Below are 23,116 nucleotides of genomic sequence, written 5' to 3'. Positions count from 1 at the left end.
CAGCACTGCCCTCAATGACCAAACAAAATTACAGACATCCTTTCTAATTTCTGTCATTGTGGTTAATTTTAGTTCACTCAAAATTTGCTATAGCATTTATATTGTAGACTGTGTAGAATCTAAATTAGTTAAGTTTGAGAACAAAGCAGAAAGGAACATTTTGTGACCCCCTCTGAGGAAATGAATGACCTCTCTGTGTTCAACCCATCATATTCATTGTTAACTTTAAATATAAAGGGAGCAGTGGGCTGTCGGAGTGCGGCCCCCTGGGGAGTTGATAGGGGTCAATGATCTTGACAAGTGGGATGTGGTGGTAACCTAACGGCAGTGGGATTCAACCCTGATAGCTCGCTTCTCTAACCTGTCAGCCACCACTGCCCATTTTAATTCTACACCTCTATGAAACCTTATTTCCCTTGTTTACTTTACTGACTGTATGATTAGGTCAAATCGAACAGCTCATCACATTTCCACATGCTGGAAACATCGTGCTCCGTCTTCCCTCTGAGGAGCATCGCTGAGCCGACGTCTGGACTGTTTAGGCCATTTGAAAAAGCCAAAGTCACTATCATTTTCCAGGAAAACACACTGAGACAATGATGCATGAACCATTATAAAGTACCCATTTGAACAGCAATGGCTATGAAGGGATGCACCTGCTCATAAAAAAATAAAAGTTTAGGGGAATGGTGCATTCAAAGGATAATTTGGTTTGAAAGGGCTTAGCGACCGCTCCATACGCCATTACATCCATCACGTCTTTACTGTCTGCAGTGTTGAAGGCATAAACTCATAACTGGGAAATATTCCTGCCAGAATCTGACCCTGCTGTCGTCACGAGGCAGGAGTATTTCATACCGGGTGCAATTTTCCTCATTTGTCACTCAGGTTCAGGGTTTTTGGCTCATTGTAGCAACAATTTAAAGAGAGCAAAGAAACTGTAATTCACTGGTTCGAGGTTGAGCACAGTGTGTTTCCTCAGTGCAAATAATTGACTGGCTCATCTACATACCGTGTTTACCTTTTTAGAACAGTTCATGCCTTTAATAACATCAAAAAAGGAACTGAAATGTTTAACAGTTTGTAAAACCGATCATAACAACTTAAAGTTCAATATTTTGTGAAGATAAAGCTAAACTCAAGGTTTAAATAAACCTACTTCATACCATAATATTTTGCTCTGTCAGAGCTGCAGCCTGAGACAGTAAACAGTCTGTCTAAACCAGTATTTCCAAACATGAGGTCCAGGACTCTGTTGTTTGTGTTGCCAGAGTTGGAGGCCGGAGGCTTTGTCAGCTCTGATGATGTCTGAATTAACTTTACACTTGTCAAAAAAAAAAATTACCTATAATAAGACCTGTTCATGGGCACGCTCCCTGCTTTGTTAGAAAATTACAATTAGATTCAATCTGTGAGACAAAGCACTCAAACAATTGGAAGCCTTTCACCGATGCAGAGCAGGAACAGAACAGTATCCAAACAGATTTCTATTGAGTAGGAATTAATGGTCCGACCTTGCATGGTTGAGCATCCTCCCCTCAAGAAAATGAACACCCCACCAGTTTTCTACAATCTAGGAATGGCCTAATCCTCCAGGATCCTGCTTTCTGATGCCGGTGCAACCACAATGATTCACCTTATGGCAACACTAAGGCAAATCAGTCGCTTGTCAAGCTGCGGGGCTCCAAAGAAACACGGTTAGGAACCACTGGCCTGAATCATGAGGTTCATAAAAGAGACTGATCAAGGGATTGCTGCGGAGCAAAGTTAGTGAAACGGGTTAAAGACGTCATTCGTTAATGAAAAAACTTGATAGATGGGACAAACTGTTCTTTGGTGACATTTTGAAGGCAGGCTTAAAAAAACGTAACGAGCAGCGATAAAACATACCGTCATGATCCCCTCCAGCAGGCCCGAGTCGGGCTTGGGCGGAATCTGCCTCTCCATCGACCATTTTTCCACAATGGACGCGACCTGAGGATTATCCACGTTGAGGATCCGGAAGCCGGTCATGTTGACGCCACAAAAGCGATACGGCTCCAGGTCGATGGCCATCAGGTCCTTTTGAGAGACGACAGCGGAGAGAAGAATGTGTTCTTATTGAATCTGCGAGCCCTGAATATCGTTGATGAAAGTATCCATTTGAGGATTTTTCATCTTACAGGAGGAGGAAATAATGGAGCAGCTGATTAAGAAGATAGCTGCATTACCAGACACTTCATTAGGTACATTTGTACAATCTTTTCAGATCCAGCTCCAACATAGAATCAGCCTTCAGCAGGATAACAGGAGCGAGCTGCTTTATTTGAAAAAAAAAAAAAATCAAAGGTGCTGGTATTAGGGTGACTGAAGTTTTAGAAACACCACAGCAAACAAGAAACATACAAGTAAATATGTAACTGTATTAAACTTCTCGCAGCAGATGGGCTTTATTAAATGTGAAAGCAGAATTTACAGCACAATCATATTCAATTGTAACAGTGTACCTAATGAATTGGCTTTTGATTGTATATTACAGTCGATCAGGAGATGGATTCTGTGTGAAGCACTTTCTCTTTTAATAAGTGACATTTAAAAACAGATGCTGTAATTGCAGTGTTGTTGCTCGCAAATCTTTTTAGAATTGACTTTTTTTTTTCATCATACTGAATTATACTCAAAAGATAGCAGGCATGCCATTTGTCTTACTGTATTTTTTTTAAATTTGAGATTGTTTTAATTTGTGTTTGCAGTACAGAAAAAAAATAAATAAGAAAAAGAGAAGAAAAGCCCCATAAGTGTGTTGAATCATATTAATAATTCAACACTAGCATTCCCTCAGCAACGTCTAAGCAAAAAGCAATTGAATTTGAGCCGCTGTAATTTCTGGGGCAGCCATTGTAGCTGAAGTGTGAAGTCGCATGTTGACACATGTCGTGTCGGGATGGGCTTGCGGGGCTTGGGAAAGACATTTGGATGAACATAGATATTTCATTAGCACCCTGTGGGGTTAGTGGTGGGGGAACGGGAGCGTGGAAGGCACTTAGTAAAGAAACGTCCTCGCCAGTCACTAAAACGCCTCTCCTCCTCTTCCCTTTCCCACAATGCTCTCCCTTTATAAGGCGAGATCAAAGTGAATCGCTGTTGTTCTATATGACATTCAGAAAAGCTCTGCAAAGTAGATCAGGTTACAAGTTTCTGGCTTTGAAGCTAAGAATACAAACTAACTGGGACAGAATTGTTTGTATAATATATTTCACCGTTTGTGACATTCTCATTTTTGTTAAGGCATTTTGGAGACGTCAGAAAAGCAACTTGTTCCAATTAGAAGTTCAGGTTTTTTTTTTTAATATTTCCATTCTGCATAAGAGCATGTTGTAAACCTCTGAAGCCACGCAGAAGTGTTTCAGTGCGTGCAAACTTCTCGGTTTTGGGTTCTCGCAGATAGCTCCAGCACGACGGAGGCTGTATGACAGGCTCATTTCAAAGGACAGGGAAGTTATTACCCCTTACCGGCGCCGTTGCCTTTTCATGCTCTAATAAGTCGGGATCCCCTCAGAAGATACACAGACATCACTGAATTCCATCAAGAGGAAAGTGTATTGCCTGTGTACCATGTGAGAATTCATCATTGTGGATCAAAACAAGCTGCCAGGTAAAAACTTCTTAATGGCCTGTCTCCCGGTAATACAGTTGTAGATATACACCTCTCTTTCATTCGAGTGGAAAATATCAAGTTGATTTATTTTTAGGAAAGTGTTACATCAACATTTGATGTGTTGAGAATGACACTTTATCAAACATAACTAAGATAGTAACACAATCACGATCATCACAGGCTCATTAAGCTTATTCCCTGCCACTTTTTTGACATATTATAGATGTAGAACTGCTAAGCTGTTGTCTCTTTATGCTGTTAGCTTTAGCATTGACCAATGCTTTTGCCGTAAATTGTAAAAAAAATCTTAACTTGCATTTCACCACTTCACCGCAACACTAACTGGAGCAACTAGGAAGAGAAAAGCCTTTTCTACCAGGCAGTAAACAGGAGTTTATGAAATAGTAACTGTTGTGATAAAAGAGAAGTGAGGCTTTAATTTTTTAAAGCAAGGTGGAATATCTCCCACTCTGACAAATATCAGTATGAGTCCGTAGCAGGGGTAATGTAGAACTACTAACGTCATGATTTTAGAGCATCTTCCTCCAACTAGCTGATGTAACTTTAGTGGGTTTGTCGTCAAACTGACCCACAGAGTGCAGACAGCTCTGGCTAATGTGTGACAGCCAAAATATACTCATAGAGCTTTCAGACAAATCTGACTGGTGGAGATTATTAACAATCATTTTCAATTCCATCTTCAAAAACTTGATTTTCAAAGGAGCACCTCGTAACTGCAATTAAGCGCTAATTTTCAGTGATTTGCGCAACTCTGCTTGTAGTCAAGATGAGTCTTACATTCAACTACCAAAGCGGAAGACGTGCCACACAAACATGTTGCATGCCAGAACAATGTCACCGCCGCGCCGCCGGGCGGGAAAGATGACACACATCATGCCTGGGCCTCCATGTCGTATCGGATTATCGCAAGCGACTGGCCGAGTCCGCCGAGACCCAAAGTGTGAGCTCACCAGAGACGCGGAAACGAGAGACAATAACAGAGAGTGAAAGGAACAGCACAGAACACGCTGCTATTCATTCCCTTTCAGTCTGTGTGTCACCAGATAGCCGGGGTCGCCGCTAAGAGCGGCGGCGGCTCCCTGCTGGGTCTGCTTGTGTTTGTCAGACGAGATCACTCCGTCGGAGTGAGAGCTTAAAACACTCAAGGAGTGGAGAGAACGCCGACGTGTCCAAACTAAACATGCCTGATAGTTTGAAAGCAGCGTGGCAGCTGAAATCATTTTACACTTAATGGCGTAAATGGTTAACCGGCATTTCTTGTCAACATTTCTGCGCTTCGCCACATCATCTGTGGCATTTCAACAGAGTCAGTGGAAAACATGAGGCCGTGTGTGTATGCCATCATGCCATCATGCATAATTTTCAAAGGTAAACAAAGCCAAGCATTTTCCTGAGCAAACTGCAGGTTGTTGTGTCCAATTTTTAGCTTCTACAGTTGGTGAGTGTTACATTCTTGATATTTTCAAGATTTACTGAAGGTACACTACAATGTCTCTGTTGGCTACAGTTTTGGAACTTGTTCATGATCACAGATGTTACATTGATATGTTTTAAATTTGACTCAGCCGACGACGTCTTGGTAGAAATGGATGTTTTATCTGTGCTTTCAGGTATTAGAACTTGCTCCTTCTCTCATCTTTACCATTTTATTCACACAGGTGGTGTCAGGGGCTAAAATCAATCCCAGCTGATAACACACACGGCCGGACAGGTCATCATGTCAGCACAGAGCAAACATGGAGAGAGCAAACTAACCCCAGACGTGTTTTTAGAAAGAGGGAGGACGATGGGAAACTTTTAGAAAATCCATGCCTGCACAACTGGGAACATGCAAACTCTGCACACAAAGGCCTCTCAGCCTGGAAGAGAACTGGATAGATTCTTGTTTTCATGCCAGATATTGACTTTGAGGTATTAGTTAGACGCCTTCTCATATATCATCCCATTAATTTTATTCACCTGTATATTTTGTCAGAGCTCTCAAAGATTAAAATTTCAAGTTTATGTTTCCAACTTAGCAGTCCCATTCAGTGCTGAATCCGTGCGTGTTGTTTTTCTGCTGCTACCTCAAAGATTTCTGTTGACTTTAGGATAAAGTGGAGTGTTTACTACAGCAAACCGAAGACTCCATTATGCCTCCGGCTTGTCAAACAAAATTGATGTTATGGACTAGATCCAAACTCCATTGGCAATTAGCCACTATTCATCAAAAACTCAAGCGGCGGGGAGATGAGAACAAACGAGACTCTATTTGCATTAACAAGCATGGTACATTACCAGAGTGGTGAAGATATAGTGGTAATACTCTGTCATCATCCCCATGGTCTGGGCCTGGCAGGAAACAAAGACAGAAGATGGGAGAGAAAAGGTGTGAATGAGCAGAAACGAGATAAACAAAATGATCATTTCGGTGTCGGCAGCACCTTCAGAACGAACAATGCTAAAGAGATGCACAGAAAAAAAAAGGCTTTTGATCACTAAAGGAAGGGGGAATCCAGGTTTTAATGAGCATATTGACTAACGCGCCGCTCATTTCGCGGGCAATACTCCGCTGTTGCTCGCTGGGATTTCTTCGCCATATGTGGTCCCACAGAGTTACCGGATAGCAACAGTACTCCACGCTTTTCTATGCATTTAAATTGTTTGGAATGGCTCGGGGCATGTGACGTTACAGAGGAGAGAGCCTTCAATCAAAAGAGCTGGGTAATCTCTGCCTCATACCCCAACACTCCATCACTGCCACTTGTTTCACTCCATCTACATTCAAAGGCAGCGCACTCCCATAGCGGCTGTGTTTCCCACTTAATTGTACCATCTGTTGTGGGGAAAAAAAAAGAAGCCAAGGTTATGTAAATAAGATGTTATGCTTATGTGGAGGCGAACACACAGCATCTATCGACACCAAAACCCAATTCATGACTTTGAAACTCAGAGGATTCCTTTAATAAATATATTGCATATGCTGTTTCCTCCATCGTGAAGAATTGTCATAATATTACCGTCTCCGTCTGTTTCCTGACATGTACTGCGGCAAACCTTCATCAGGAGACATAACAGTGAAGGACAACAAGAGTCCCCCTTCAAAAACAGACAGGAGACACGCTTCCCATTTTCCTCCCGTCCAATTTGAGGAGCGTAGCCCGACAGCGGCTCAGGTGAGCCTGTCAGAGCGACGACACAACCAGAGATGTTGTTGAGAATCACCTCATGACAGAGGAAATACCCCAAAGGCACAATACAGCACTGCTGTATTACTCAGCGCTAATATTTAAACTCTTGAACCATCCAGGCAAAACCCTGCACGCTGTGATATAAGCTTTATATAACATATATTTCAGTACTAAAAGTTGTACTTATCTTTCTTTTGGAGCAACTGTTTGGTAAAAGTGAAAAACTGCTGAACTACAAGTTAAAGTATTCAATCCAGTTCAGTTCAGACTTTGCTTTTAGTCTTTTAAGTGACAATCAGGCCCCGAGAGAAGCAGGGACGGTTTTGTGTTTTCTGCTGTGAGTAATTACAAGATTCACCCAATTGTACGAAAGCACTGTCTGCTTTTCCCAGCTACTCAATACTAGTACAAAATGAACACTGCACTCATAGTGATGGGTGATGAGAACAGTTGAAGAGCTGTTGTCTCTCTCGCGTCAGCCGGCATTAGCCTACCGCTACGCTGCTTTTTCTGAGAGTTGTCGTCCGCTAACGCCACGTTTGTGGTTTATCTCAACTAGTTTGTCACTGCTACCTCTCACTGTCGTGAGTGCATCAATCCCTGAAAGACGGAGTGTTTTCGGCACGGCTGCTAAAAATGGTATCCACCTCGTGCAGTGGAGTGCCTGCTGTAGAAAACACCAGGCTGAAACTAACCCAAATAAATGTGCACGATCTTCAGCTGACATCCGACGAGGTGATGTAACTTCAGCTGACCTCAATGGGTGAATGAGCCATTATTCTGACCCTCGCAGAGCTGACGGCTCAGCTAATGAGCGAGAGCAAAACAACTGTGTGCGCAATGACATCCTAATTAAGACACTGAGTAACTAGTTGCCTGTAACTACTGAAGTAACTGCAGTTCTCTTCAAGTACATCTCAGTACTGTTGTCAGGTACGGAAAGGATCCAGTCGTCCTGATGGGAGAGTAGACATATTAAGCAATAATAAGTAATTTTTTTTTTACCTAAATCCACTAAAAAAGAGCAGCTGAGCCATTTTCAGCCATTTGTTTGTGCCACTGTCGTCAGATTATAAAATAACAGTGTGACGAGTTCACCCTTATTATTTTTATTCTTATTATTAAGTTTGCAACTCTTCTTCCAGCAGCACTGGACTCCTTGTACATGTCATTATCGTGCATCTTTTTTACAGTAATTATAAGTGCACCTGAGTGTTTGCTATATTCTTGCCGGTCCTGGAGGACCACCGTTCTGCACAGTTTCCAAATGTGATCATAATGAGTAGCTATTTATCAGATGCTTTGTGCAAATTCTTAATTATACTTTTATGCATTTCAAGTGTTTTGGAGCAAGAAAATACTGAAGATCTGCAGGATGGTGGCTCTACAGAACCAGGAGTGCTCACTTTTGTTCCATCTACTTACCAGGTTAAATATATCACTGCATGTTGTGCATAACATGCTTGTCATTGTCGTTGCCTTATATAATTCACCTCTATCGTAATTTGATTGTATGGAAAAAATAAATAAATAAAAAATCCATATCAAATTAAATATGATCTTTCTGTTTTCATTAATGTTATTATTTTTTTGAATGAGTTTATCACATCAGATACCTTTCTCATTATTTTGTCCTATTTTAATAGAGTTGGAGTATTTTAAATTCGTACTTTCTACGATACCGAGTTTGACGATACTAAAATTGCACTGAGATAAAAGTAGAAAATGCTCTTAGTTATTTGGTTTATTTTACCTGTATCAAATAAAATCGAAATCGAAATTCAAACTAAGCTTCCAAATAGAAAAGAAAAAAATATTAACTGTATGGTTCAGGAAAACTGTAGATATAAAACAAAGATTGTCTTTGTAAAAACAGTGTTACTGTCTGCAAAACGCAGATAAAAACATTTTTGGACGTATACAAACTAAGGAGGTGATTTACATGTAAATTGGACTTGAGGATACAGTAAGTGTAATGGCATACTTGCATATGTAGTTTATGCAGTTTAAATCCTCACAACAATTAAATGTTTTTTAGAAGCATCAAAACAAAAAGCACAACGTGTGGCAGAACAGAACAACCTCTCAGGTGAAGTCTCAGATTTCCACCCAGCATTGAGGCCTTGGCCTCATCGCGTCGGAGGCCTGGTTTTGATTGATCAGCAGTGTGCAGGAGCACAGCGGTGAATGTTGCACGAGGTTAACTTGTTTTCCCCTATTTATATTTAAAAGCAAGGGTCGGCTTCGTGGTGGAAGAAAACAGTGTGAAGCTTTTTTTTTTTTTTTTTTTTTTTTTTTTTTTTTTGTTTGCCTCAAAGCCTTCTCTCGCTACTTCTCCCGAGAGGACGCTGATTTCTCATTGCGAGATGTGCAGACTGGCCAGGAGCAAATATATGTCACCTTAGATCTCCATAGCTTGAGAGGGCTGAGTTATTTAAATATCGTTGGAAGAGATGATGCATTTTGTAAACACGTTAACACGAGCTGACAGCAAACTGAATGGAGGGGAGGGGATCCACCATCCTGTTCCTGACATCTCCAGAGCATCAGACCTCCTCCACATTTCGGAGTCTGTGTGAATCACATTGACAGCTCTTTGTTGACTGACAATCACTAATATCAAAACATGTGTATCAGACAGTGAGGTACGCTGGATCCTATTTCTGGCATGGAAGTCAATTAAGGAGCCACCAAAAGTGATGCAAGCACATTTCTAGGTTCAAACAGCATGAGATGAATCCATCGTTATTATGAGTTTAGTCAATGTTTCAGTGGAAGAACAACACCGCAGTACGGATCCAGCTCTGTCATTAAAAATGTATCAGTGATTTCTGCACTCATAACTAGAAGACTTCAAGCATTTTAGGGATTAAAACATGATAATTATGGTATCTGGTAGGAAAAAATAAAGAAAATGGTCCAACCTTATAAAATCAGAAGTGTATTCCTTCGCATATGTTTATTATATCTCAGTCATATTTAGAATAGATGGAATGAAACATAAAAGCTTGAAATATTTCAGGTATAGAAGTGTTTGTTTTCCAGTCTGTGTTTCTTTATCATCACAGGAAAAGCTCTTCAGGTCCTTTATATCTTTGAGTCTGTCGGTGAACAACAAGTGTCCATTTTTGGAAGTGAAATCTAACACCGAACACTTTTCATCTCACTTGGGAAGCACTCTGTTGCAGCCATGTGCTACAAGAGGAAATCCCCAGACGACCCGACACCAGAACAATTCCGCTGCTGTGTTATTGTTAGTGACACACCTGTTCGATCTCGCTGCCGCTGGAGAACGGCGGCAAGATCGAACAGGACTGCGCGCTTTCATTTGGCCAGTTATTCTGAGATCTGACAGCAGCGGCATCTGCGGAGGACTCACACCAACCTGTTTGAGAATCTGTGCCGCCATGTGGTGACTGCAGTCGAAGATGATGCGAAACTCCCGGCTCCTCTTCATCTCCTTGAGAAGGGGCCTCGTGTCCTGCGTGTCCAGAGGAAGCTGGCGGATCTTTAGTCGGATGTTGTACCTGGACGGGGCCATGATCAGCTCCTGTAGTCTTATAAGACCTTAAAAACATAAACAAGGTTCATGTGTTACCTTGTTTTTTTTTTTTTTTGCAGTATTCATGTAAACAAAGGAAAATATACTGGCGTGTTCACCTGTGCTGTCGTCATATACAACAGTGGCCGTTTTCCATTTGAGGAATTGCACCAGGTCCAGGATGGCATAGCTTAGCGATGAGTAATCCGGGTATAAATTGGCATAAAAGGTGTCCCTGTTGTCCATGGGGTGATGTTTCCATCGCACCTGGATGTGCGGCACCTCCAGCGCGTTGCAGATGGACTGCACGGCGTTGGATGACGAGCTATGAGAGGGTCCGAATATTGCGACCACACCTAAAGACAGCTGGTCACAAGCTGGAGAGGAGGGAGAGACGAGAACTTGAGAAACATTTAACCGTCATCTGAACGAACATGGACGTTTTGTGGTTGTTTCTCCGAGCGTTCAGCTTCCCTCCTCCATCCACAGCATGATCACAGTCCTGCATTAAACCAAACGCCACTCACCTTTCCTCGACGCCTCAAAGCTGTCATAGATATTAATCCTCTGTATGTCATATGTTAATGTTGTGTTTGGCAACAAAGTCCTGTTTCTGTTAATATTATTGACAGCAAATTTAAAGGCGAGCTCCTCGGCGCTAACAAGCGGCACGGGTCCTTCCGTCTGCTCAAAAATCCCACCTGCAGGGGAAAGAAAAGGAGAAGGGGAAAGAGGCCCATCAGTGTCGTCGTCTCACAGCTAATCGCAAAGCCGGAGAAGGAACACAGACACAATTTCAGGGAGGACTAAATGCAGAAAAAAAACAAAACATTGAGAGGCATTTGCACTGAGGACTAGCAGCGAAGAGAGCAGTCCACATTACACGAGGTATTAAATTTACTCAGCAAACATGGAGCAACCCTCTCTATTTTCAGGGAATGCTAGAAAAAAAAAAAAAAAAAAAAGAAAACCCTGAAATATCAGCTTTGAAGTCTAAACCCATAATGGATTTAAGCAGTACGTGTGTGAGAGTGTGTGAGTGTGTGTGCATTAACGTGCTCGCCTGTCTGCTCCATCAAGGCAGCAGCATATCTCGGGCTCTTGTCTCTCCATTAAGATATCCTTTTATTTCACCTGAATACCACATCGCTGGAGAAGATGACTGGACTTGTGCAGTCTTCTTTTACATAAAATTCAAAGGAAGGCTTTTTTTTTTTTTTCTTTTCCCCCCAATGGCCTGAACTACTACTCAAAACTTGCAAAACATGTCTATAGGAACATCAAAGTGGAGTGTTGCTTCAGATGCTGTTGTGTGTCGGACCATCAGTCTTGCACTAGATCCTGAAATGAAGAGGAATAGAAAACACTTTTTCGCTGGTTTGAATGTGTATTTTCTCGAGGTGCCAAGCCCAAAGTAAAGTAACTAAAGTGAAGACAGCTTTCATATTATATATATGTGATAAAACTGGACATAGAGTGCATGTATACGCTGCTGAATCTGGATTATAATCAGTATTGTGATGTGTGACATGAAGGATTCTTCCCTGATCAATATCCCCTTTGAACTACTTCTCCACCCAGTAAACAGTAATTTATATAACATTAAAATATTACTACTAATACAACATTAGATGAAAACTACATTAAAATGAAATGAAGCAGAGAAACTAATCAACTAATGTTTCCTATAAAAATGATTTCTGCTGTTGGAATCCATGGTTTATGTATAACATCTGTTAACTTGTGGAAGCTGAAGGCTCATAGCAAGAATTTGAGGGTTTATTCTAGCGTTTTTTTGTAGCAGTAACTCTTGTTGGTTCAGAAAGCATGCTTTTAAATGGTGCCACATTTGTGGGATGAGCAGCAGAGTAGTCTGTGGGTGCAGCAGCAGCAGCAGTGGGATTGTTTTATGGATGCAACCCAACAATTCTGCTCCGCTCCTCGTCCCACAGATCCATGTTCCAATAAATAAGGAAACAAAGGAAACAAACAGGTTTTTATCAGGGTTCAGGGAAAGAATCTTGAAGTTTTGTGTGTTGTATTGTCACATTTTCTAAAAAATAATATTTGTTTCTACATTTAACAGTTCAGTTTGTATTCCTTGCCAAACATTTTCTTTCAAAATGAATAAATGATCCTTCTACCCTCCAGTAAACCTTTTAATTCACTTACAAACAGCGCTCCGAGTACAAAGTTGGCCTAATAGCCTTACAAGGTCAAATGAACTGACAGGGATGTCATCAGGGTTGTGAAGAAATAATCTACCTTCAGTTCTTAATTAAACCACATAACGAACACCTATTAAAGCCTCCGTCAAGAAATCAGGTCCAGTGTTTGGACCTTATCCTCTGGTTTAAGCGATACATTTTGCTCAGGTACGTTGTTCAGATATTCTTTGATGACTTTCTGTTGTCAATTTATGCATTCATTCATTCATTGCTAGCTGACTATGAGTAAAGGCAGGCTGGAAAGGTTACAGTAATGCGTCGTCTACACACACTGTAGAAAGGCCACCAAGCTCAACCTGGAGTCAAACCGGTGACTCTCTCACTGTGAGGCAAGGGTACAAACCACTACAGCAGAAGTATCGGAATTGGACGTCAAAACAAAAGGAACAGAAAAGAACTCATAATTCTGTTCAACATCAACTTATCAAAATAAAGTGAAAAAGTTTGGTGTGAATAAATAAGGACAGTAGTTCAACTCCTCACCCAGTCTGAGCTCGTTCCATCTAATATTACTTAAAGCGCATAAATTATGCATGTAATTGGTAAAGTAACAAACATGTGCTGTCAAATGTAAGAAAGCAAAGTCCCTCAGTGTCTTGGCTGCAGCGTTTAAGAAGACAGTTTGGACAGCTTCTTAAAAAGCCGCCTGCAGGAACATCAGCTCGTGGTGAGGCTGCTCCTCCACCTCCACTCTCATCATATCAGCTAACAAAGCAAAATGTATCTGCTATCTTCTGTCAGTTCGGGCGGAAAGAAAAAAAAAAAGTTCACTGTCATCAAAAGTTACAAATGTCTGTACTTAGGTTTAACTTTTATGGCCATCATTTTAACTTTAGAGACAGCCTTTCAACGCCGCTCCGTCTGCAGATGAGATCAGGCTCCTCGACACTAAATCACCATTGTAGGTGTCTTTAAAGTTATTTCTCCCACTTTATGAGTTTATAATCAAATCCCAGCTTAGGTTTTCAAACTATTCTGGGGCAGTTTCTGTGATGAAGTGGAGTATTTTTACAGAGCTTCGATAATATATCACCTTCTATCTTCTACTTTAATTCAGACTCGTATACTTCTATATTTAAATTGCAAAATTTAATGTTTCTGTCACTGTAACTTCCATTATAAATTCGGTTTATTAAAGTGTCCAATATCTATTAGGAACAGAATTTTTATCCCCGGTCCAGCAGTGTGCAAAACAGCAAGAAAATGAGTAGATGATGAATATTGGATTAATGAATACCACAATGTGTTTGTGCGATACAGGAAAAGGTGTGAAAGCACTTTTAAAAGAAGAACTTTTAAAACAGCAATATTTCAAAGTGGATGCATACTCGTGCAATGAAGATGTGAAAAGATTAAAATATATATATATTTCTTCAAATGTATGTCCACATGTACACATATTCACAAAAAACACACTCATCAAAATGACACATGTGCAATACTAGATACTAATAACTTTGATTCCTCTCAACCATCTTGTCTTTAAGAGGTTAATTTGACTCTGACTTCCTTAATCAGGTGCATTTATCACTTTCGCTATCATGTTTTTTATTGTTTTGTAATGATTTTTTTTCTTTACCTAATAATTCTATTTTATTAAACCACAGTCACAATTGAATTATTTGAACATTATTCCAAAGTGAATAGGACAGAACTATTCAAATATCTTTTAATTAAATTCTCCAAACATAGAATAAAGGAGACAAAGTGACTTTTTATTTTCCCTCCCTGTTTTCGTGTGTGTTTTGTGCATTTTCACCAGTAGCAATAGCCGCTGCCTGTCGGCTTCGGTATTATTTCACTAATCCCGGAGAATACCTGGCTGCGGCGAGCTAAGCCTGGAAATAGCACCTGTGACCGGTTGATGCCCCCCGAACAAAAACCCCCGGTGCTCGGATCACTGGATCACACACACACACACGCACACACACACCTCTGCTGCTGTGGGCAGGGCGGCGACTCCCGAAGCCAAGCTCATCTTACTATTTATGACTCGCAGCCTCTCTGGATGGCGAGGAGGACGTGATGCATAAACCTGCCCGGTGGAATGCGTCGCATTAAAATAAATGAATCCTTCCATTTCATGGGGAAATCTCATTAGAGTACATTAAGTAATTGCCGGAGTATATAGTAATTTGACTGTTAAGAGGATAAAATGTGCATTGCTCAGAAGCACTCTAACAAATTTAATAAACAAGGGGGGAAAACCTGCTTCCAGGGGAGGAGAATCCTGCGGATAATTTGCTTTGCCCTTTCCAGAAATCTGCCATCGGCACAACGGCGGAGCCTGATGCACGAGACCTCCCACGGCTCCAGCGAACAGGGGGGACGAGCGGCTCTTTCTAGTGGCCCCCGCGCAGAACGCTCCTCTGATGCCGCGCAGATTGGAGTATCACGGAAACATGTTTACAGCTCCTCACTCGACAACCCGGCTGAATGCCGGTTATTGCGGTGGGCGTGGGCAAATCGGGACGCAGGGATTTAAAGACTTATTCTCCTGAATTTCAGTCAAAAGGCTTCAAATTAGCGTGTCTTCGACAGACAAGAACACAAAGGCTTTTAATTAGTCTCTGAGGTCCCGGCACAATATATAAATCAGCCACTAATTGCAGCAGTTTCCATAATTTGTCCTTTGAGGACTTTGTGGATCGGCTGCATACAAAAAGCCACAAACTGAAGAGAGGATGATTCAAACTTTCTCTGCAAAGTGCGCACCAAAGTACATGAGCCAAAATGAACGCTACAAAAAGCGATTTCAGTAGTACTACTAATTTCAATAAAACGATAACTTTATTCACGCACGAGGAAGATAAGACGTAGTAAACTTCTACATGTCAGGATATTGTCGTATTGAATATAGCACCAAAACAAACCCTTTTTTCATCAAGGCCGGCCTTTTAAGTTCATAAAACACTATTAATTAGAGTAATAAATTATACATTAAAACATGTGGCGGGCATGCAAATGAAAGCCTTTGGTTATCTGTGCTGTGAGTGTAAATGGGAGCCGAGTTTTGTTCTGAAATAGAAGCAGGGAAGGGTGCGGAGGGGTCCGCCAGGCTTGGAGGAGCTGACAGAGACATGCTGTGCCGAGTCAGAATCAGAGGTTTCACATATCAGCTGTACATGCCCTCGCAAAAATTGATGTTGTAGCATGAAAGCCCCCTCATGTTATGTACCCGCAAACAACATGAGCGGGAGCACAGGCATCAACCCCCCCACCCTCTCTGCCCGTTATGCACCCGCACGCTGCCTACAAGCCGGCTTAGTGGAATCATCTGAGCACTCCTGAAAATACTTATTTTCGATTATTTACTGTATTTATGGAGCCGCCTGGTGCGAGCGAGGAGAGACAAAGTCAAACTTCACCAAAACTAAAACAATGATATCGTCGTTTAAGTGCAGAACTGGAACATTATGGATGTTTCAGGGATTTAAAATATTGACAATAATCAAGAAAATATGAAACAGAAACCTCGAATGTCATCAAATCCTGGCTAATCACAGTTGTTTAATAGCAGATTGAAGATAAAGTTTATTTATACAGCTAGTCCTATTGAGACAGTCTTTAATTCACAAAAGACTGTTTTTTTGTTGTTCTTCAAGCGCCAAACATGCCGATCTCCAACTCTTTATGGAGGACATCTCGGGTGAAGTAGTGTTGAGCCGCTCGAGTGCTTAACAACGGGAACAAACCGGAGAAGCTTTCTCCAGCCCCTTCAGAAGGAGCTTTAATTCCGGTCGTGAGTCACTCGAGTGTTTTGTCTTTCTTCAGTCCAACGAAGAGGAAGAGGTGAAAGGCACTAATATTAGAACCGTAAACATCTCGGCGAACGCTCACAAAGAAGCATCACAACCTGAACTCCACAGTGAGTCACGTCCCAGAACCAGTTATTTAATGTAAATCTCACTCAGTCCTCATTTAATGCTGTAGTTTACTGTCTTTAAGAATCTGAGTGAGATTAAGACGATACTATTGATTCATCCTGTGTTTAAGTTTTTTTTAAGATTTCACTAACACAACATTTGTACACACACACTAGTTTAATCTGAAAATGATTTTCTTGATGTGGTAAATTTTTAAGCTAAAACAGTATAAGACACAACTTATAATCATTCCATCTATTATTTCTGCACATATAACATATAAATTATAACAAAAAAAGCAATTTTATGTTTGATAGTAACAAATATGACCTCTGGTTAAAGAAATGGAGAAAGAACTGGAAGAAAAAATAAACATTTTAGTGTTATTTAGATAATCTTGTTTGTTTGTTTTTTTATTTCCATGACTTGTGCACTGAATCACTACCAATAAAACCGCTTTAATTGTTTGGGTTTATGTTCCAGTTCAGGAAGGTCAAACTACAGTCTGATCATCAGAGTAAAAGAACATTTTGTGACCTTTTGTGTTTGGCACAAATGAACAGCAACACAAACTAATAACTTCTGGTGTTTTTACTCGAGTCCCAAGAACACTCTGACAGTTTAAATAAAATATCCTTAGCTTTACTTTTTTACTGTTTAAGACAGCACTCTGAAAGTTTTCATTGTTTCGACATGTGTGCTTTAAATAAAACTAGAAATCACATTTTAAAACCGAGACAAGGTCATTTTAGGGTATCTGCACTTGTTATTCCTTGGTATGAAATAAATAAATAAATACTGTGAGCCCTTTACATCTGTGCAACGTGAAATTTGTCCAGAGGAAAGATCAATGACCTTTTTGTTGTGCTTTACCAAGCAGGAATCTGACCTTGCATATGCGGCAAAAAATATTTCTTTTTCTGTGATTCTCTAAATCTAAATGACTTGACAGACGCCCGTTTCAGTTGAACTCACAAATACAGTATTTTATATTTAGGCTTGGTTTTACTGGAAGTCAAACTAAATACACTGAATTCTTTGAAACAAAAAAAACCCTCATGAGTCTGCGTGTATGACTCATGCAGGATGTGATTAAGTGCATATGCTCCCTGCGTTTAGTTTTATTGTAATATACATTAAGCTTGCTAAAACAAATTATGTCAGTGCCAAACAAACCGGTGCAGAGGCACAAACAATAGAAGTAGCTCATTATGCCCCTGGACTCACGTGCGCTCGCCTACTGCATTTCTGAATGTTGCTCTTTTGTACATGCTCTCCGCTGGTGGGACTCTCAATCTCCCTGTGAATAGCTTCCTGTCTCTCTGGATGTGCAACAGCACTCATTTCCACAATGATGGCAGCAAACAATGACCAGCACACAAACACACACACACACACACACACACACACACACACACACACATACACACACTCACAAATCATCCCCAACATTCAGAATTGCAGCCAATTTCCGAAGAATGTGTTCCTTGGTAATTATGGATAACAACACAACACTCTGGGACTAACTGTTACACAATGCTGAGACCAGTGGCTAAGTTAGCCAATTCTCCCGTTTTTGTACCCCATGTAGCAAAAAATGAGGCCAGGAATCTGTTACATTTAATCAATGATGATTATCATGAGAGGAAATTAAGGGTGCTGGTTAATTAATGGTGTCTGGCAGCATGCTGGCTCATTAGTTAGCAAAGTCACCTCGCAGCAACGCGGCTCTGGATTTGATCTCAGCTGCAGCTTCTCTGCATGTTCACTCATGCTCCACCTCCCCCCCCCCCCCCCCCCACCTTCAAGGTTAAGGTTCGGGTTTTCAGTCCACACACATGCAGGTCAGGCTCTAAATTACTTGGAGGTCTTTATTATTCTTAAATCGTGTTCTACGGTGTTTCTACATTTTCCTACTGATCCTGTGGACAATCCATGAGCATACTTTTATGGTTAATATCCTCTCTGAATATCGTGTGTGTATGTATGTTTGTGTCCACATCCTGAGAAATCTCAGCCACCTGTGACTTTTACTCACATTAAGTAGGTATAGAAGATGGATCAATGAATGCAGGTGCCTAATCCACTGTGTGATATATCGTTAATGCGATTTAGAGTAATGGCCGAGACCCTCTTCCCAACGAAGGCAGACTGATCCTTGCAGAGGTTGTGTTTATTGATTTAATCAGTATGTAAACCGCCACATTGTAGAGGTCACTTCTGTGGATACTGCTTGATCTAATACTCTAGTAAGACAAAGTTGATCCGTGATGTGGGTAGTATAAAAGGTCAAAAGGCTGTTAATTCAGTGTTTTCAGAAACATTTTTGCGAAAGTGTCCGTGCAGATTGCAGGTATGCATAAATCAAACTGAACTTACAGCAAGGAAGTTATTGATCTGTCTGCTGACAGCTTAAATGACTGCAGTTTAGTGGCAGTTAATATGGATCCGCCATTGTTGCCACAGCAATTCTTGTCAATATGGAATACGAAGCTCATTTTAATGCACTTTTACTAGAATAACTCGACTGTACTGTCAGCCTGCACTGCGACCAAGCTCTTCTAAAACAAAAATGCATTGAAATTATGAGTCATAACTTTAGACAAATCTTAATTTAATGTCAAACTCAGGGTTGCGGGGGGGGAGACGATGGGGGGTGGGGGGGGGGGGGGGGGGGCAATTTCCTCAAGTAGATTAAAGTGTATGATGGTACTCTGCTGTCACAAACTCCTACTGTAGTTTTGAGTTTAATGCTGTTTCTCCAGCGTCCGGTAAGTAAATAAGTTTTCACTCTCTGCTATAAGTAATCTGCACTTCCTTTATTGTCATTGTCAACATGTTATGTTGCAGTTTATCTCTGTTATTTTTATACTCTGCGGCTTTGTTGCATGGGCCACAGCAGACCCTCGAGTGTGCAGGTTTTGGCCCACAGGCCACATGTTTGTCACCCCTGCCTAAAGTGACTTAAATAAGACACTTTAACCCACAAAGCTGATCTTTGTAGCCTGTGTGAAAACTAATGTCGGTATTTGCACACACATCATGTATTCGGGGTACCTCCACTGCAAAAAAAAAAAAAAAAGTGGAAACTTTTAGCATCATGGTGAGGAACCATATTGAGAATAAAACCACTTATTTCATCCTTCTTGTATGAGATCGTGTTGAACCTACTGATTAAAACACCTCTTCATGTCCTTTTGGGAGTCAACCTCCTGTTGTTTCAGCGTGATGAAGTGAAGCAATATCAGTCCAACAAATTAACCCCGACAAAGGCGCCATGTGAGCAAACTGAACCGTGAGAGGAGTGTGGTCATGAGTTTAATGTTCACTTACTGAATAATATATTCAGAATCTTGACACTGAAGTGATCTCTTCCTTGTTTTGCTCTGGGACATTAAGAGGGGAGAAAATTGAGAATCTAAAATTGGTTAATTGCTTTATTATATTTTAATCTAAAGTTTTTGATGATTTGAGATTCCTTTTTTCAGAGTAGAGGTCTACTATTTGTAATAATTAATGTCAAAGATTCAAAGCATGTGAACTAGCCTTAAATTAAAGCAACCATTTTTCAAGACAAAAGAGTCTTGATCTGGTGTTGGATTTAAAGTTAATCTAATCTAACCCAAAAAATAAATGAACAGCTATTCCAAACGTTTTCTCTCCCTGCCTCTGTGCAGAAATGGCGGCGAAAGTAAGAAATACGATGCCAATTTGATCTTAAAAGGAAATTTTTTAAGAGAGTGTTTCCCTGTTGGAAGGAAACCTCCTGCAAAATGCAGACATAAAAGGGCCTGCAATTTTTTTTTTTATGGGACATTATTATTTCCTGGCATTACGATGCACACTATTGCACTATAATCGATACAGTGATGTTCATCTTTTTGAAATATCAAGCAATAACCATGAGGTAAAAGAAATCCCCTATAGATTAATCACCCTGGGTAAGAAATAATCCATATATCTGATCCGAGTGCAACACAGTCTCTTTGTGAATATTCACAGGCACCGGTCGCCGCAGGCACATAATGCATTAAGACATTTTCAGCACATGTACAGTAAATAGGATATTTTCACAAAACACATTTGAATTGCATCTCTTTTTTTCACTCAAACACAATGTCTCTCTGCAGCGAATTATTGGTAAAGCTTGCTTCTAACTTGTCCGTCTGCTCCGCATGCTGTCGCTCTGCTAAGCCGACACGAATTACAGCCTCTAATATATCATTTAGACTGAGTCATTCCGTCTTCATTGTTGCCTTAATGATGTATTTAACTTACTATTGTAACCACCAGTAACAAATAATTGTTTCCTCGAAATGCCTCCAGGCAATCCATTATGTCGACTGACGGTCGGTATTTCTTGCTTTACCAAATTGCGTACAGTTAATATACATTTTGTCATATTTTTTTTTTTCTAACTCAAGCCACTGGAGGCAACATTTAATGTTCCTGGTGTTTAACGTCCTGAATGGATGAGTTACTTATATGAACAGAAACACGTGAACGGACAGAAGACGCTGCTTAAAGCTTAAATAACGCCAAGTTTTGGCCAGTAAAAGGACTGATTGAGGTGTAAACTTTAAATGTGTTTTATATGGTGTAGTAAGTCACTGCAGCACTCAGTTTATGTTCATTGCATTTGAATTTCTGTACCTTGGTGTGCTTGCTCTTAAAAATTCCTGACTGATAACAAAATATCTGAATCTCTAAGATTATACAATCTACGAATAGCTGATTCTTATTTTCCTAATGTTTCTAACGTAAATAAAAAAAAGTGTATTATATACTGTACTATTAAATCACACGATCTAAAAATCCTTTAAAACAGCCAAACCCACACTGAGCACAGCATTGTTTCTGGGACTGTTCCAGTGAATTCAAATCCATCAGTGGCAGCATTTTGACTGTCGAAACATTTAGACAAATATGTAATTAATGTGTACAGCCTCCACGCAGCATCATCGATTATCATATAAATTGAATTTGGGCTTCTAATGTTTGAGTCCATAATGAAAAAGGCTGCTCTAATTATGTTATTCCTCCCTGTTACTCAGTGTCCACATTGAATCTCCATCACAGCTGAGAGGCATTCTTATTTATTTGATACGATTAGTAGTACTCATGCAGCCCTATAATGTTGTGATATCTCCTCTGTCAGAGGACTGTCAGGTAACAACACATTTGTAAAATCTAATTTTATGCTCAAGTGGTTCTGCTTCTGCAATTTATCGCAGCTATCGCTCACCTTCTCCCCTGCTCGCTCGCTCGCTCGGCGCTGGCTTTCTCTCGCTCCCTCTTCAGTCTCCACCCTCTCTTCCCAGCTTAGCGAGGTGTTTTGATCTCATTATCATTCCCAAACATTCACACCGGATAATCTGCCGGGGCGGGAGCCTGTGTTCTGCACCATACAGGGCACCCTGGTCATGATTAGGGGTGTCAGGGCGTGCTTGCAATGAAAGTACTTCTTTTTTTTTTTTTTTAAGTCAAATCCAGACTAGCAGTAATGGCTGTATTGCTCTCCCTGCATGCTACGAAACTCGGTTGTGTCAATTAGACTCTGTAGTAAAGAAAAACTACCTCTTACTGTAGGACAATTGTGGGACGACCCAGTAAGGATGCAGAATTGATTACCAACCCAGGCAGCGGGGCTCGGATGCCCTTTTCCAAACAACAAATCCCTTTCCAGGAAGACCGCACAATGCACAGCGAACCTCCATTAGACAATCCTGTTCCACAATGCAGGATACAAAGAGCCACCTCCACCGTCTGTGGCCCATTGTTATCGCGGAGGTAAAACCCTCGCCGTGCCAAATCCTCACCTTACTGCCAGTTCAATCAAAAGCCGTGCCAGAAAAACGGGCAGCACACAATAGTGACTGATGCCAGGCGGACGGGGGCTCCGAGCCGCGCCAAGCCAACCTGTGTCCATCGCCATCCCCAACCACCCCCACCATCCGTCTCCTCACCCGTCGCCACCTTTCTTTGTCCAGAGGAAATACGCAGACCTGAAGCCTCGGCTCTCTGCCGCAGTGGGACTCAAAGGTGGCAAAACAGCACCGAAATGCTCGACATCGGGCGTGCATGCACAGTCACGTGGGTGTGTGCATTTTGCAAGTGGGCTTACAGGAATATAAATACGGTTTTGTGTTGTATCCTAGGCAACATTCGTCAACAAGCAATTTGTTCACGACCCCTCACAAGTCCCCCGTTTTCTCTTAAGATCCACTACACTCACTGTAGTCCAAAATTATGTCAAAACAGTAAAATTACACACTGAAAATAATGTACTTCCTGACCCTCAGATGAGCTGTTTCACTCACATCAGCCATGATACTCCTTCTCATCTCAATTTCCATCATGCAAAACGTGTACGATCAAGCTCCTCAAACATGCAAAAAATGGATGTGACCTTGTATTTGTTCAGTTTTTAAATGGTGATTAAACATGAAGTTCCACTGTGCAGAAACCAGCCGGCTGTCTGTTTGCTAAAACTTTCAAGCACCCTGCACTCAGGTTGAAGTGATTAGTCACATTATGGTGTTTTCCATTAACTATGGAAGTAAAAACATCACTTTTTTTTTTCCATTTTTAAATAAATGCATGACATAACATTGTTTGTGCAACAACAATAAGCAAACATTAGAACAGCACAG

The 23,116-nt window shown here is 40.9% G+C and overlaps 1 protein-coding gene across 2 annotated transcripts in view; it reads right to left on the bottom strand.

Annotated features, from left to right (window-relative positions):
* The window catches only part of grik3 (glutamate ionotropic receptor kainate type subunit 3), a 99,930-nt gene that overhangs the window by 35,705 nt on the left and 41,109 nt on the right, over positions 1–23,116 (bottom strand). For both annotated transcript variants that reach the window (XM_030103701.1, XM_030103700.1), the window contains exons 2-6: positions 10,897–11,070; positions 10,489–10,746; positions 10,214–10,395; positions 5,936–5,989; positions 1,891–2,061 (exon numbers count right to left, since the gene is read on the bottom strand). In XM_030103701.1, the coding sequence (XP_029959561.1) occupies positions 1,891–2,061; positions 5,936–5,989; positions 10,214–10,395; positions 10,489–10,746; positions 10,897–11,070 (839 nt within the window). The remainder of the gene's footprint in view (positions 1–1,890; positions 2,062–5,935; positions 5,990–10,213; positions 10,396–10,488; positions 10,747–10,896; positions 11,071–23,116) is intronic.

Source organism: Salarias fasciatus, chromosome 11 (genome assembly GCF_902148845.1).
Source record: "Salarias fasciatus chromosome 11, fSalaFa1.1, whole genome shotgun sequence".
NCBI classification, from domain to species: Eukaryota; Metazoa; Chordata; class Actinopteri; order Blenniiformes; family Blenniidae; genus Salarias; species Salarias fasciatus.
Note: the sequence above shows the minus strand (reverse complement) of the source record. Positions and strands in the feature narration are given on the sequence as shown.